The following is a 13,553-nucleotide window of genomic DNA, read 5'->3' as shown; positions in this document are numbered from 1 at the left end:
TTATTAAGTTTGATTTTTTTGTTTAACTTTTCTCGCCCGATCGTGCTGGCTGCTCAGCTCGGGGCGTGTTGTTGGTGTAGTTGCTGTCGTTGGTGCTGGTGGGGGCTATGACTTTTATTTTGGCCGCCTTCAAAATGCAACACCGGTCGGATACGATCGCCGTGAACGCGTAAGAACGGCTGTCCGTCGCACATTGTCGGAGAGGGTGATGGAGCAACGTGTGGGACTGTCCGCGGGCGATGCTGCCGGAGCAGTACGGCGGTGCCGACGACTGACGGGTCCGTGAGTCAGTGATGCTAGGCCTTGCAACAGCCACGGCAGCATCCCGTCAACGGCACACGTGAAGAGCGCTTCACGTCGTCGACAGCCGCCCCCGTCGATCCGACCGGGCCGTCATGGACACCATGGACGAGGACTACGACCTGGACGGCGTGGAGCTTACGCCGATCGAAGAGTACGACTTCGCCAAGGTACGACCGTCGTGGGCCGCCGGGCCAGCGTCTGGCTGCTAGATAACAAAAAACGCTCGGTGAAGTAGCATTTCGAGTGTGTCCGCCAGTTTACGTCTGCTTTTTGACAGGTGGTGATAGTGCGACAAAAAGAAAATTACGCTCGAGGGCGCGTGCGAATGAACGACGTCTACGGGTCACTGGCGGCCTACATTCAACGGAGCGGTCCTTATTTGGACATTTACTGGTCGCTTCGTTTGGCCAGCCTGCGGCTCTAAGGCCTCATTTCGGCGATGCCCCCGAAAAAAAGCTTCGCTGGCCAGTGTATCGCTTGGAGGTTCTCCGTCTTGGGATGGTCTTTGAGCTCGCAGATGGGGTGTGGGTGGCCCTTTCGGGGCATTCCTTCGACGCCTCTGCAGCGCGGGCGACGCTCGTTTGTGTGACCGTAAAAAGAAGAAAACTAGCAGGGTTGCAGGTCGCGCCGTAAGTGCGGCTCAAGTTTGTGGCTCTGTGGACCAGCACACAATCGCCCGAGCCACGTCTAACGAGGCGCCCGCGAATTAAAAAGGAAAGAAAACAATTTTTTTCGCCCCCCTTTTTTTCAACCGGAAGCGCACGATCCGCCGAAATGCTCGAAAGCCCCGCTACGACGATGGCTGTCTCGTTTCCCCCGATGAAAGATAATCGGGTTAGCGTGCAGCGTTGTTTGTATTGTACGAGCGTGATTTAACGTTGCAAAGGTTACTGATTCAACGTAAAAGGCCGCACGATCTATGGAATCGCGTGCTTGGGTGCTGTGCTCACTTGTCATCCTGCTTGAAGTTTGTGCGGGTTCGATGTAGTTTTAGGTGGTGTCGCTTACGCTCGTCAAGTTTCGCGTTTACTTTTGATTAGGCAGACTAAAGTGTCAACCTAACAGCGGCTACGTAAGTGTGGTTTGCCCAATGCGGTTAACGTAGCACGGATTAACCATTGCCCATGCTCCTTAGGGAGTGTAGATTGCGAAGTCTTGGTAGATATAACTCTAAACAGACTCCTCCCAGTTAATCGCCCCGTGTGTCCTTTTTTTTTACCATCTCAGCATTTATCGCAATATGATAACGCAGAGCTTTGTGTTATCTTTGGCTCGCTTATATACATACATTCCAAACGTTCGTATCTTTAATAATGTCACTACGCCCATTCATTGGAAGCACCTGTTGACAGGAGGAATTTTGCACATTTTCGTTTGTACTGAAGGTCAGTAGTATTTTCTCACATTCGGAAAACTTGTCATGCAAGCTTAACATAGCATTATCATTAAGAAAGGTAGTGGATTTGACTTAGACAGGTTAAATTTGTATCTGTCTCGGCGATAGGCACCAAAGAGCCCAGAAATTCATAAATGGAGATCAGAGGAAATATGTGGGCCAGGGGGCGGTCTTTGTGCAGCAGCTTTCCACTCTGATACATTTAAAAGTGGCATAGTTGCGTTTATCACTTACATAGGTAAAAAGCATGTCACTCTTACAGTTGTTGGCTACATTGTGTTTATTGAAACATCGCTAATCAAATAGCTATGGCTATAGCTAATATTTTTCAGTGTTCAGTTTCCTCTAGTCTCATGAGCACCAGCTCGCTATAATTCGCACAAGTTTACGCACTGTGGCATAAATAATATCAGTCTACAATTAATGTCACTCTGAAATATTATGTGTGGCTTTCACCTTTACTTGCCACCAGCACTTTTGTAGTGGAATCACGAATACTGCAAAAAAAGCAGGAGGCTTGTAAAAATACTTCTCCCCTGCATCCACCTACAGTGCCAACGACTATAAAAATGCTATATATTGAGGCACATGTGGTTTACGTGTTGTTGTTTGTATAATTGGACTCAACTGCAGTGACCGCTAAGTTAACTATATCAATACTATTTTGCAATCAAAGATGGATGTCTAGTTATGTTTGAAGGCACGGGTTTGTCGCAAACATCTTCAGTCAGCACCCATAGCACCTTTGGAACAAGAATGTGGTTGCCAGTGTGATTGTCGATCTCGAACACATTGTTTGGTTTTATGTTCTACATCTATGCAAGCATCAGCTGCTCGTGATTAGCCCTACAATCCCACCACTGTGCATGTGAGTTGCCGGGTGTACAGGATTAGATATATGTGGTACATTCATGAGTATGCTGAAGGATTAGGTGTTGAGACAATATACTTCGCTACACGTTGCGAGGATGACTGTTTTATTTCCTGTCAGCCATCCTTTATATGTATCCTTTGTATCCTTTAGTAACTTGATATTTCCTAACTTTTTATAAAGTATGAGTCAGTTATGTTGCATGGTCGTCGTATTGCATTATTTTTTTACTGCTACTTTACAAGGCATCCGCTTTAAAATTGATAAAGATTGCCTCTCTAGAAGACAAGAGGTGTTTTTGAGAGTATGTTTCCAACAAAGGAAGTAATTCAAGACTGTATGTTCACCAAAGTAGCTGATTTTAATGATCAAGGTTTTGCGATATCGGTACGGTTGTCTTTAGTAAAAGTATCATGACATCGCCTAGATTTTCGTAGCAGTTGAAGTGTTCAAAGCACCGTCAATGGATATTAGTTCCTAAAGATTGCAGATGTTGCACTGGACTGGAATTTAAGTTGGCAGGCTGAGATAATCACTACTTCATGTACGATGTCATGCCACAGTTTTTGTTAGGTGACGAGCGATCGTTTAATAGTGAATGTTGCTGGAGCCAACATGACAGAGACAAGTCCGACCATTAAAAGACGAGCCGACTGCTGATCATTACAAGCTTTCTGTACCCCGAACGACCCTTTTGCAAAATTGGTTACATTGTAATGCATGTAAGTGTGTTGAAATCGTCTTCACCTGGCTTTCCAGTTGCCTGTTGATTGTTTCTAGAAATTTTAAGTCTCTTAGTGTCACCTTTAGGCGGGACTAGGTTTTAATAGAACAGCTCAATCAGCATGGTTGGGCCTTTACAACACATTCTGGTTTTGTGTGTGGTTTGGTCAAGGGGGAAAAAAGAAAGCTTGTGGGAGGGCCGCTTATATTCGACTGAAAACGGGATATTTCCCAGCTTCTGCGCAACAAAAGCACCCCGTTACTACAAAAGCACCCCCGGTTCTCGTTCTTTCTGTGGCGGAGGAAGCGAGCTGTGCTGGACTTTGTAGGGTCATTCTTTTTGTCCTTTCACCCCCATCTTTCCGTTTCCTTTTTTTTTTTCTCGCGCAGACTCGGCAAAAAACACAACAAGCGGTGATGAAATATGGCGGAGACCGCCCAGCATTGCGTTCGTCCGTACCCAACACACACGAACGACTCCCACATGCTCGCGCGCCCACATCAGCATTTTCGAGGCGGAGCGCGCCCGCGCCCGAACTTGTCCTCTCGCAGGCGTAAAACGATCACTTTGGCATCGTGACGCCATTTCGTGGCTGATAGCTCGCTTCTTTCGTTCTTTTTTTTTTCTTTTTTTTTTCGTAGTTTGTGGCTTCTACGACGAGGCTTAGCAATCCGCTGGTTTCGGTTTCGTTCGTGACCGTGAGCTTTCGTGGCACGTGCGCATAACGGTTCCCACCTGTTGTACGGGTCCATTCCGTTGTCCGTTCTCCTTATGGCTAATCAACGAAGTGGAGGCGGGAGGACTTTGACGCGCTGTTTCAGGCCTATTTTAAGCGGTATTTGAAGGCAGTGTCTTTCGCGGGCTTCCTCCGCCCACTTTCATAAAGGGGTGGTGATAATCGCGGCCCACAAAATTCACACCTAATCCAACTATTATAGTTACTGGCGTCCTAAAGGCACTGCATGCTTGATAGCGGTTGGCCATCCATTTTGTATTTCGTTCACCCTCTATTCTAAAATTCAGCCGTCCAGCGCCTCATATTAATTCGCGAGTTAGATATATGTCGTGTCACCGAAGAAACGATTGGCGAAACGCAGCGCATGGAGACTCGTGGACGTAATAAACAACGAAAACCGCGGTTAATAATATACGTATACGGTTGGTATTTTCCGTGCCAAACCCACGATATGATTATGAGGGACGTCGCAGTGGAGGGCTTCGGAAATTTCGACCACCTGGCGTTCTTTGACGTACCCAGTACACGGGCTTCCGACACTGCGCCTCCGTCGAAATGTGGGCCGGGATTCGAACCCGCGACTATTATCTTCCTAACTGTGTCATTAGGCGCGGAAATTCGCCAATATGTCTTACCAATTACCACAAACGACCACGCTGTTGACGAGCCGGGAGTTTAGTCGCTAGAATTACACCTTTTACGATTCTATTTGCTCCGGAGCGTTTATAGCCACAGCTGGCATCTCTAAATCAGAAACACGATCGTGCCGACGATGTGCATACAGTAGGTGCGTCTGGGTTCGGCGGGAAGCTTTCATTCGCGTCGCATGCCATCGTTCGCCACCAATTGTGTATAATACAAGAAAAAACAAAGGAGTGCTCAATGTGAATTATAGTGTGGCTATCGCTTTTACTCAGGATAGATAAGTTACATACGTCATTTGTTTATGTTTCGGTTTGCGTACGCGTGCCTTGAAGAGCATCATTGTCTTCACGATGCGAGCGGTAGAGGAGGTGCTTCAATATCGACGTTTGGAATATACGAATCACAAAGATGCCCTCTTTATATGCAGCTGATATAGCTGCGAACGCTAGAGCATCATTTCCGACTGCTGGCGCATGACGAAGAGCTGATGTGTGCATATGTATGCATATGTTCACATACATACGTACGTACGTACATACATACATACATACATACATACATACATACATACATACATACATACATACATACATACATACATACATACATACATACATACATGCATGCATGCATGCATGCATGCATGCACGGTTAGTGGTGCTCATGCTCCCGATTATCCAGCGTTTATACCGATTATTGCATAGCATCAACGCAATCTGTTAAACCAATGCACCTTTTGTTTCGATCGCTTTCAGACGTCCGGTGTACCTGCGTAAGTATTTGCAGTCTGCCGTTGGGTATTTTAAAGGGACGCTAACGTACAACATCCGAGTCACTTTATACTGTCAAATTATTCTTTGAGATCTCCATCACAGGTTCGTTGTTTGAAAGAGAAAAGGAAGGTTTATTGCTTGAATTTCGCGCCGTAACTTGGGTACCCCAACATCTGCGCGCTATAGGTCGCGGATTTCTGGGGTTTTTCTCTTTCTGCTAATTTCGGCCAAGTTGGCTCGCGATAACATTGTTCGAGGACAAGATACTTCATATTTACCCATATATAATTTTTTTGGACGCCGTCGATATTCACTACGCGAAGGCAAGTTGGCGCGGTATATAGCCTCAAGGAGGCGTCGTCCCCAGTATTTTCCCAAGTTTTTTAGCGTTTGTTCTTGTGCTTGTATTTTAGTGCGTTACATTAAATTGGGTTGGATATATGGCTTCATCCTTCATAGCGGGCGGACATCAACCAATGCTTCGAACACGAATCATAATTAATAATGCACACGGAAGCAGTTACCCACACATTCTGACTCCCTGCCTACCAAGTAGTGACCTCTCGCGTCAAGGGGCGGTTTTAATATAGACAGTTGTGAACTTCGAATTATTTACCGATATGAGAGAAAACGTTTTCCCCGCCTCCTTGTGATGTCACTTCGATACACATTTTCTGAAGCTGCACGAAAGCAGTGCGTATTGCGGCAAGAAATTCTAACTTTTTCGAGGGGAGGCTCCCTGGATGCGGCCATCATCCTCCCTGTGCCGTTAGAGTGACCCCCCCCCCCCAAAAAAAAAAAAGAACTGTCGAAGCTGTGACTTCAGATTTTGTGCCTCTCACGCAACAGGAGGCGATCCCCCTCTCTGCTGAGAAGGTTTCATTTGAGCGCGAGTGAAAGTGCAACGTCCCTTCGAACGAAGCGAATCGGGAGAGGTCGCGGGAAAAAATATACGCAACAAAAAAAAAACAGAAAAACGCGGCCCTTTGACTTCGGAATAAATTAACGGCTCCTTCCTCCTGGTGCGCCTGCCTTTTTTAACTGCAGCGATTCGCTCCGGTGCACACCGCACTACACCACGCACCACCTTCGACGTATACACGTTATCGCCTCCGGGCCGCCGACGCCTCTCTGTTACCATCTCGGAGGAAGTGTTGAATCGAACGGGGAGACGGTGGGGGGGGGGGGGGGGGGTGAGAGTGGGACGTTCGATTTCTCGAGCCTTTCGTCAGAGACTTCCAGATAAAAAAAAGCGACCGTGTCTTGTCACCGTGCGGTTTCTTTTCTTTCTTCCTTGTTTTGTTTGGGTGTTCTTGTTTTTTATTTTATACATAATATGATACGCCGTTGAAGTGGATGCTTGCGGTGTGGTTCCGTTTTATGCGAGACTGCTAAACTGGTCAGCCTCGGTACTCAACCGGTTAATCCCGGTAGGTTGATTGATTTGTGGGGTTTAACGTCCCAAAACCACCATATGATTATGAGAGACGCCGTAGTGGAGGGCTCCGGAAATTTCGACCACCTGGGGTTCTTTAACGTGCACCCAAATCTGAGCACACGGGCCTACATTTCCGCCTCCATCGGAAATGCAGCCGCCGTAGCCGGGATTTGAACCCGCGACCTGCGGGTCAGCAGCCGAGTACGTTAGCCATTAGACCACCGCGGCGGGGCATCCCGGTAGGTTGGCGTCGAACGTCGATGGTTTTCAATCGCGATCGGGGCACCCGATATTCCGAATAATGTGGGTGTCGAAGTGAAAAGTACAGTTGTGCGCGAAATAATGCGGACCACGCGATCCTGCGGTCCGTGTAATTTTGTGGCCGACTGCGCATGCAGTGCGTGTACGAGACGTACACTGGAGGTAGCATTTGTGCTAACTGTCATTTAATGCGTTAAAGAACCCCCGGGTGGTCCAAAATTTCCGGAGCCCGCGTCTCTTATAATCATATGGTGGTTTTGGGACGTTAAACTCCACAAATCGATCAAACTACCATTTGATTGATGTCACGTGTGCTGACGGGACTAGCAGCGCATGCGTGTCGCACAGTGTGTGTGTGTGTGTGTGTGTGTGTGAGAGAGAGAGAGAGAGAGAGAGAGTAATAATTTGAATTTACATGTATCTGGTCATAACGCCGAAACACCATCACCGCGACCTCGTGACAAATTTCAGTTGCCTACCGTTGACGGAATTCAACTATACGACCTAAGTGAAGTTAGAGCATTGGATTAAGTAGAGGGAGAGAGAGAGAGAGTGTGCGAAGAGAGAAAGGCAGGAAGGTTGACCAAGCACGTGATCGGTTGATGAAAGGAAGGACTTGGGTATATACAGTGTACTTCTAGTTCACTGTAACGTGGGTGCCTACGCATCGTAGAAAAAATTCGCACCAGAACGTCTCATTTGTAAAACGAATAGTGACGTGGTGTAACAGTCAGCGTTGTCACATGTCGTCCTCCTTAGCCGTGAGCGCGGTCTCCATGGCCTGTTGGAATGTTCGTGTCTGAAATGGCAGAACGAAGTATATATATATATATATATATATATATATATATATATATATATATATATATATATATATATATATATATATATATATATATATATATTCCCCTACAGACGAAGTGCATGATTCCTTGATAGAAGAAGTTGAAATGGATCGTATTCAAATTTATTTCATTGTCAATGCAATACGCCCGCATCCATGAATAGTATAAACCACTCTCTCTGCTGCCTACCACGGGTGTCTGAGTGAAATTGTAAGTGAATAATTGGGCGTAGTTTAATCGGTGAGGTGTCGCTCACTGAGCATCGAACTGTGTTCTGCACCAAGTAATTTCTCGTGTTTTCCGTATACAATTAACGGTGCGAGAGCATAGTGCTCTTGCTCCTGTTCTGTGTTGAATTGGGTTTGTTTAATGATTAGCGAAAAAAATACGCTATTTAACAAGGGACGAAATGAAGCCGACAGACACAAGCGCTAACTTGAACATTACTTTATTCAGAGGATGCACATTTATAAAACTCTAAAGAAGTTTCGCCGAGGAACTTCGCAGTTACAAGCGAAAAGGTCTTTTTTGCTCCTCCTAAAGACGGAATGCGCGCAAAAGATTACCCACGTCACGGCAAAGAGGGGCACTTTTACTCTTTGTGGAGTAAAGCGCCCGTTTTTGGAGTAACTGCAGGAATGTTTGCGCCGTGTGCAAATGACCTATCAGTACCTCTACAAGCCTGTTTTCTTTGAGACGGTGCCGTTGCGTGGTGTGGAGTAACCGCGAGAGCGTGGTTACTTCTTCGCAGTTACTCCCAAAGTGGTGCAATGGATGTGATAAGTAAGTTACTCCTCTGAAGGTGCAAACTCGATACCCCTATTTCCTCATTTACTTCCTAAAGTGCAACTAGGCTTAGCAGGCACGTTGTTCAGTGAACGACACGAAGCATTACTCCGATTTCAATTTTCGAATTGTGAATGTTAAGTTCGAGGAACGTATCGAATAGATTAATATTCGTTTTTTTTTTATTGAAACAGCTCATTGCTATCGCGGAAAGTGAAACGCTTACCTTTGCTTGTTGAATCGACGCCATAAAGCCATCCCGCGGTGTCGGTGGCCTTGTGACGTCGAGGATTACGTCAAGGATTACGCGGAGCAGAAGGCCGTTTTTCGCCGTTATTTCCATTTATTTCATTGCTGATAGCTGCGTCATGCTTAACGCTAGAGTTATGAACTTTTGGTCACGTTCTCTCGGAATGTGACGTAATCCAAATGCGAATGGATTGTTTATTTTCTCTAATTTCGTAACCTTCGTTATTACGATGAGCTTGCGAAGGTGCGTCAACCCCTCTCTCTCTATCCTTCTCGCTTTCATATCTGTCCACGTTTACGATGGTTAATGTAATAATTTCTGGGACTTTAGGTGCCAATATATACGATTGCATTATGATCCACGCGGTTTTGGGAGACTCCGGAATCATTTTTGCTGTTTGGGGGGTTAGTTCACGTGCGCGTGATTGAACAACACTAACGTGCATGTGCTAACGTGCACGTTAGTGTTGTGCTAACGTGCACGCTAACGTGGCGTTAGCTACAACACTAACGTGACGTGCTAACGTGCACGCATGTTAACAACAACCCAAAGCGGAATATGACGGCGCCCAGGGAGTGTTCGTTGACGAAGCACATAGCGGCGCCAATTTTCGCACTGTTGGTTTGACGGCGTGTTGGCTCGACTCCGTGTAAACTATAGTAGAAAGCGACTTGATAGCCTCGCAAACATAATATGGTGCTATGTGATATTTCTTGTTATTTAAGTAAGTAGGCTGCGGCGGCTGCATTTCCGATGGAGGCGGAAATGTTGTAGGCCCGTGTGCTCAGATTTGGGTGCACGTTAAAGAACCCCAGGTGGTCGAAATTTCCGGAGCCACCCATTACGGCGTCTCTCATAATCATATGGTGGTTTTGGGACGTTAAACCCCACAAATCAATCAATCAATTGTTATTTAAGTAAAGTGCCAATATGATTGTACTTTGACAAATGTGCTTATATGTTTTCTTTTTTGTTGTTTTGTTGTTGTTTTTTCTTATTTTTCCCCCTTTTTATTGACTGTACCTAATCACTGCCTTAGATTGTCCACCTGTTATAATCCCTCTGAGATTGACAGTATGTATAAATAAATAAAATAAATAAATACATACATAAATAAATAAAACCCCCGCGCGCATCGAAAGATCTTGCCCCGCAGTGCATGCACCGCCGTTTGCCGCCAAACCCGTGCACCCTCGTGGCTTCTGTTCGCGACTGCTGCTGCTGCTGTGGCTAGCGCATTCAGCTGCGGCCGCGGCGGTGCACGTGCCAAATCGAGCGCTCCGGGAGAAAACAGCTGCACCTCGGGAAAAAAAAAAAAAACAGCGCGCGCTCATGCACGTTTACGTCGCCTTGCGTGAGTATACGTAAGGACGGGGGTATATAGCGGCATAGAGTTTCCTAAAATTAACTTGAGGGGACTCTGCCGCTCCGATCGTTCAGCGACCATGGGTATGATGGGTAGTACACACATTTGCCTATAGTCTTCGTACTTGCGGGCGGTGAATCGTACTTGCGGCTTCGTTTATTGCCGCGTTTCGGTTTTGTTTCAAACGAAAGAACGAACCCTTTGATCTTCGTGACCCGATTTGGAAAGTTAAATCTAAAAGAATAAGGCGGTGAAGCGCAACCGCTCAACATTTTCTGTTTTTTTGTTTCGTGAGAAAACAGCTCCAAGCCACATAAACACACACGGAGCCACAAGCAGGCTAGAAGTACGAAGATTGGACAAATGTGTGTACTACCCATCATTCCCATGCTCGCTGAAGCGCCGTGCGTTGCAGCTCCCATAGACACTAGCGCCAGAGTTCCCTCTTGTGTATATCAGGAAACTCTATATATATATGTATAGCGGTTCCAGGACAAGCCCGCACCACGTGGTTGTGTAAGGACAAGGTACGGGATTCTAGGCGAAATCTCGCAGCGCGTGGGTGCGTGAGGACAATTAAGGTATACCATTCCAGGACGAGCTCGTAATGCGTGGATACGTGGGTACAAACAAAGGTACATGAATTGATAGATTGATATGTGGGGTTTAACGTCCCAAAACCGCCATATGATTATGAGAGACGCCGTAGTGGAGGGCTCCGGAAATTTCGACCACCTGGGGTTCTTTCAATGTGCACCCAAATCTGAGCACACGGGCCACCAACATTTCCGCCTCCATCGGAAATGCAGCCGCCGCAGCCGGGATTCGAACCCGCGACCTGCGGGTCAGCAGCCGAGTACCTTAGCCACTAGACCACCGCGGCGGGAGGACAATTGAGGTATACTATTCCAGGACGAGCTCGCACTGCGTGCATACGTGGGTACAAAGGTACACCAATGTAGGACGAAATGTGGCAGTGCGCGGATGTGCGTAAGGATAAGGTGTATACAGTTCTAGGACAAGTTCGAACCGCGTGGATGCGTAGGAACAAGGTACGCAATTCTAGGGAAAAGCTCGCACCACGTGGTTGCGAAAGGATAATCTCGCAACACGTAGGTGCGTAAAGACTATTCAGCTATACTATTCTAGGACAAGCTCGCACGTCGTGAATACGCAGGACAATGGATACAAATCTAGCAGAAAGGCTCACAGTGCATGGATGCCTAAGGACGATGTGTACGATTCCAGCAAAAACCTCGCAGCGCGTGGATGCGTAAGGACCAGGCGTACTATTCTCAAACAAGTTGCTGGGGGACCTGCGTAGAATCCACTGCTCTAGAAGCGGACTGTCCCACTTTAGTCGCGACGCCTGTACAAGTGCAGTTCTCAGCCCCTTGTACCGGATGATGAACGGACAATGAGCGAAATAAACATAGGGGGCATGTATGTTATGACGCACATTACGCTGGCTTGTGTGCGGCTATATTTTTGACTGGAGCGTTTTCGTTATTCTAATGTTACACCGCACGTTAGAAACATTTGCAAGTCCTAACATATATCTGCTTGCGCAGGGTTCTTTGACGGATAGGGGAAAGGGGAAAAATTGAACCGCAGCACCCCCTCCGCCCTCTACGACTCTCTGTTGGGAGCGTCCCAAAGTCGCCAAAGTTGCTTTTCTTGTAGGTACGATGTGATATTGACGATATAGTTTGTGAGTGTAAAAATGGCATAAAACATGATAAAAAAGTTATGCGTAAGTTTAGCAAGAAGAGGTGGAATTTAACGTGCACATCTTGCATCCTCGCCGGAAATTGAGAATTTCCTCTCGCGAAAATTCGTCGGACGTACGTGAATGTCCCAGTTCTTTCTTTTTTATTTTGTATTGTAGCCCGCTGATTGCAACGATTCTATTTTAATGAGCTTCCACGGTGTATTGGGTTGTATCACTGCATATCAGCGTATAGGCAGCTGCACATTAACACGAAACTTTTTTTTTTCCTTTTTTTTTTTGTATTTGCAAAGAACGCGTCTTCCATAGATTGGTTGTTCCGGACAGAGGCTTCTGAAGATGCAGTCCTTTTCCCCCCTCTCTCTCTTTCTCTTGAAATCGAATCGTGCACGGAGCGGAGTATATAAACTGCCACGACCGCCGTGAACGCTCCACGTAAAGGTCATTCACCCCTGCCGCTTTTCAACCGGCGCATTTTCTTTGTTTACTTTGTTGCACAAACGCGGTGTATTGCCGGAAAAAAGGAGGGAAAGAAAAGGAGTAAAGAGAAGTCGCTCACCATCGTGTACGCAGTCTGAGAAGACGAAGAAGAAAACAAAACAAAAAGGCATTGTGAACGACATTCCTGAACTGGTTCGTTCCATTAATGGCAATGGTTGCATTCGGACGGTGCCTTCGTGTATGCTCCAAGTTCCGGAAGGACGTGTACTTTTTCACGAACGATTTCGTATTTCCTGGGAGTTAATCAAGGCTGGTCTGAAGATGCGATGTGGTGGTGGGTAACAATTACACTCGCGCTACTAAAATGGCACGCAAAGAGCTACCGTTACCATGGCATTAACTGTTTGTTCGCATTCCAGAGACGACGCAAATAGTAGCGACGTCAGATGAATGTGTCGCCTTCTTGCGGCTCCTGTAGCACACAGCTCGGGCGTAGTTACTGTGTCTTCGTGTAAAATAGACAACGTCGTGTTTTAACAAAGTCGGGCTGTGATCGTAGCAAGTTAGAAATAAGTTTTACTTGGTTTGGGTCCTCCTTTTGCCTTACCCTGCGCGGGCGAAGCATGTATACGTGTTACATTTATCCCCTTGTTACGTGGGATCTGCCAATTAAAATGACTTCGCTACTTTAGTAGAACAGTACAGAAACTAAATCTGTGACGTTACATCGACGACGCATGCGCAATGGTTAGGCCGCGTGGTTTCGCGGTGTCTTCTGTAGAAATGTTTAATAATAATAATTGTCGGGGTATAACGTCCCAATACCTCGATATGATCATGAGAGACGCCGTAGGCCGGGACGGCTCCACGATTTTCGTCTACCTGGAGCTCGCACAGTACACGGGGGTTTCAAGCATTTTCGCCTGCATTGAAAAATGTGGCCGGGATTCGATCCCACGACCTCCGGGTCAGAACTCGTGCACCATAAC

General features: G+C 46.6%; 1 protein-coding gene across 1 annotated transcript in view; it reads left to right on the top strand.

Annotated features, from left to right (window-relative positions):
- The first annotated feature begins 33 nt into the window (after window positions 1–33).
- LOC119174779 (patronin-like) overlaps window positions 34–13,553 on the top strand; it is a 68,453-nt gene continuing 54,933 nt past the window's right edge. Inside the window, exon 1 of the mRNA XM_037425841.2 lies at window positions 34–470. Within this exon, the coding sequence (XP_037281738.2) occupies window positions 396–470 (75 nt within the window). The 5' untranslated portion in view covers window positions 34–395. The remainder of the gene's footprint in view (window positions 471–13,553) is intronic.

Source organism: Rhipicephalus microplus, chromosome 5, assembly GCF_043290135.1.
Source record: "Rhipicephalus microplus isolate Deutch F79 chromosome 5, USDA_Rmic, whole genome shotgun sequence".
Lineage (NCBI taxonomy): Eukaryota > Metazoa > Arthropoda > Arachnida > Ixodida > Ixodidae > Rhipicephalus > Rhipicephalus microplus.
The sequence above is the reverse complement of the archived record's forward strand: the minus strand, read 5'-3'. Positions and strand labels throughout refer to the sequence as shown.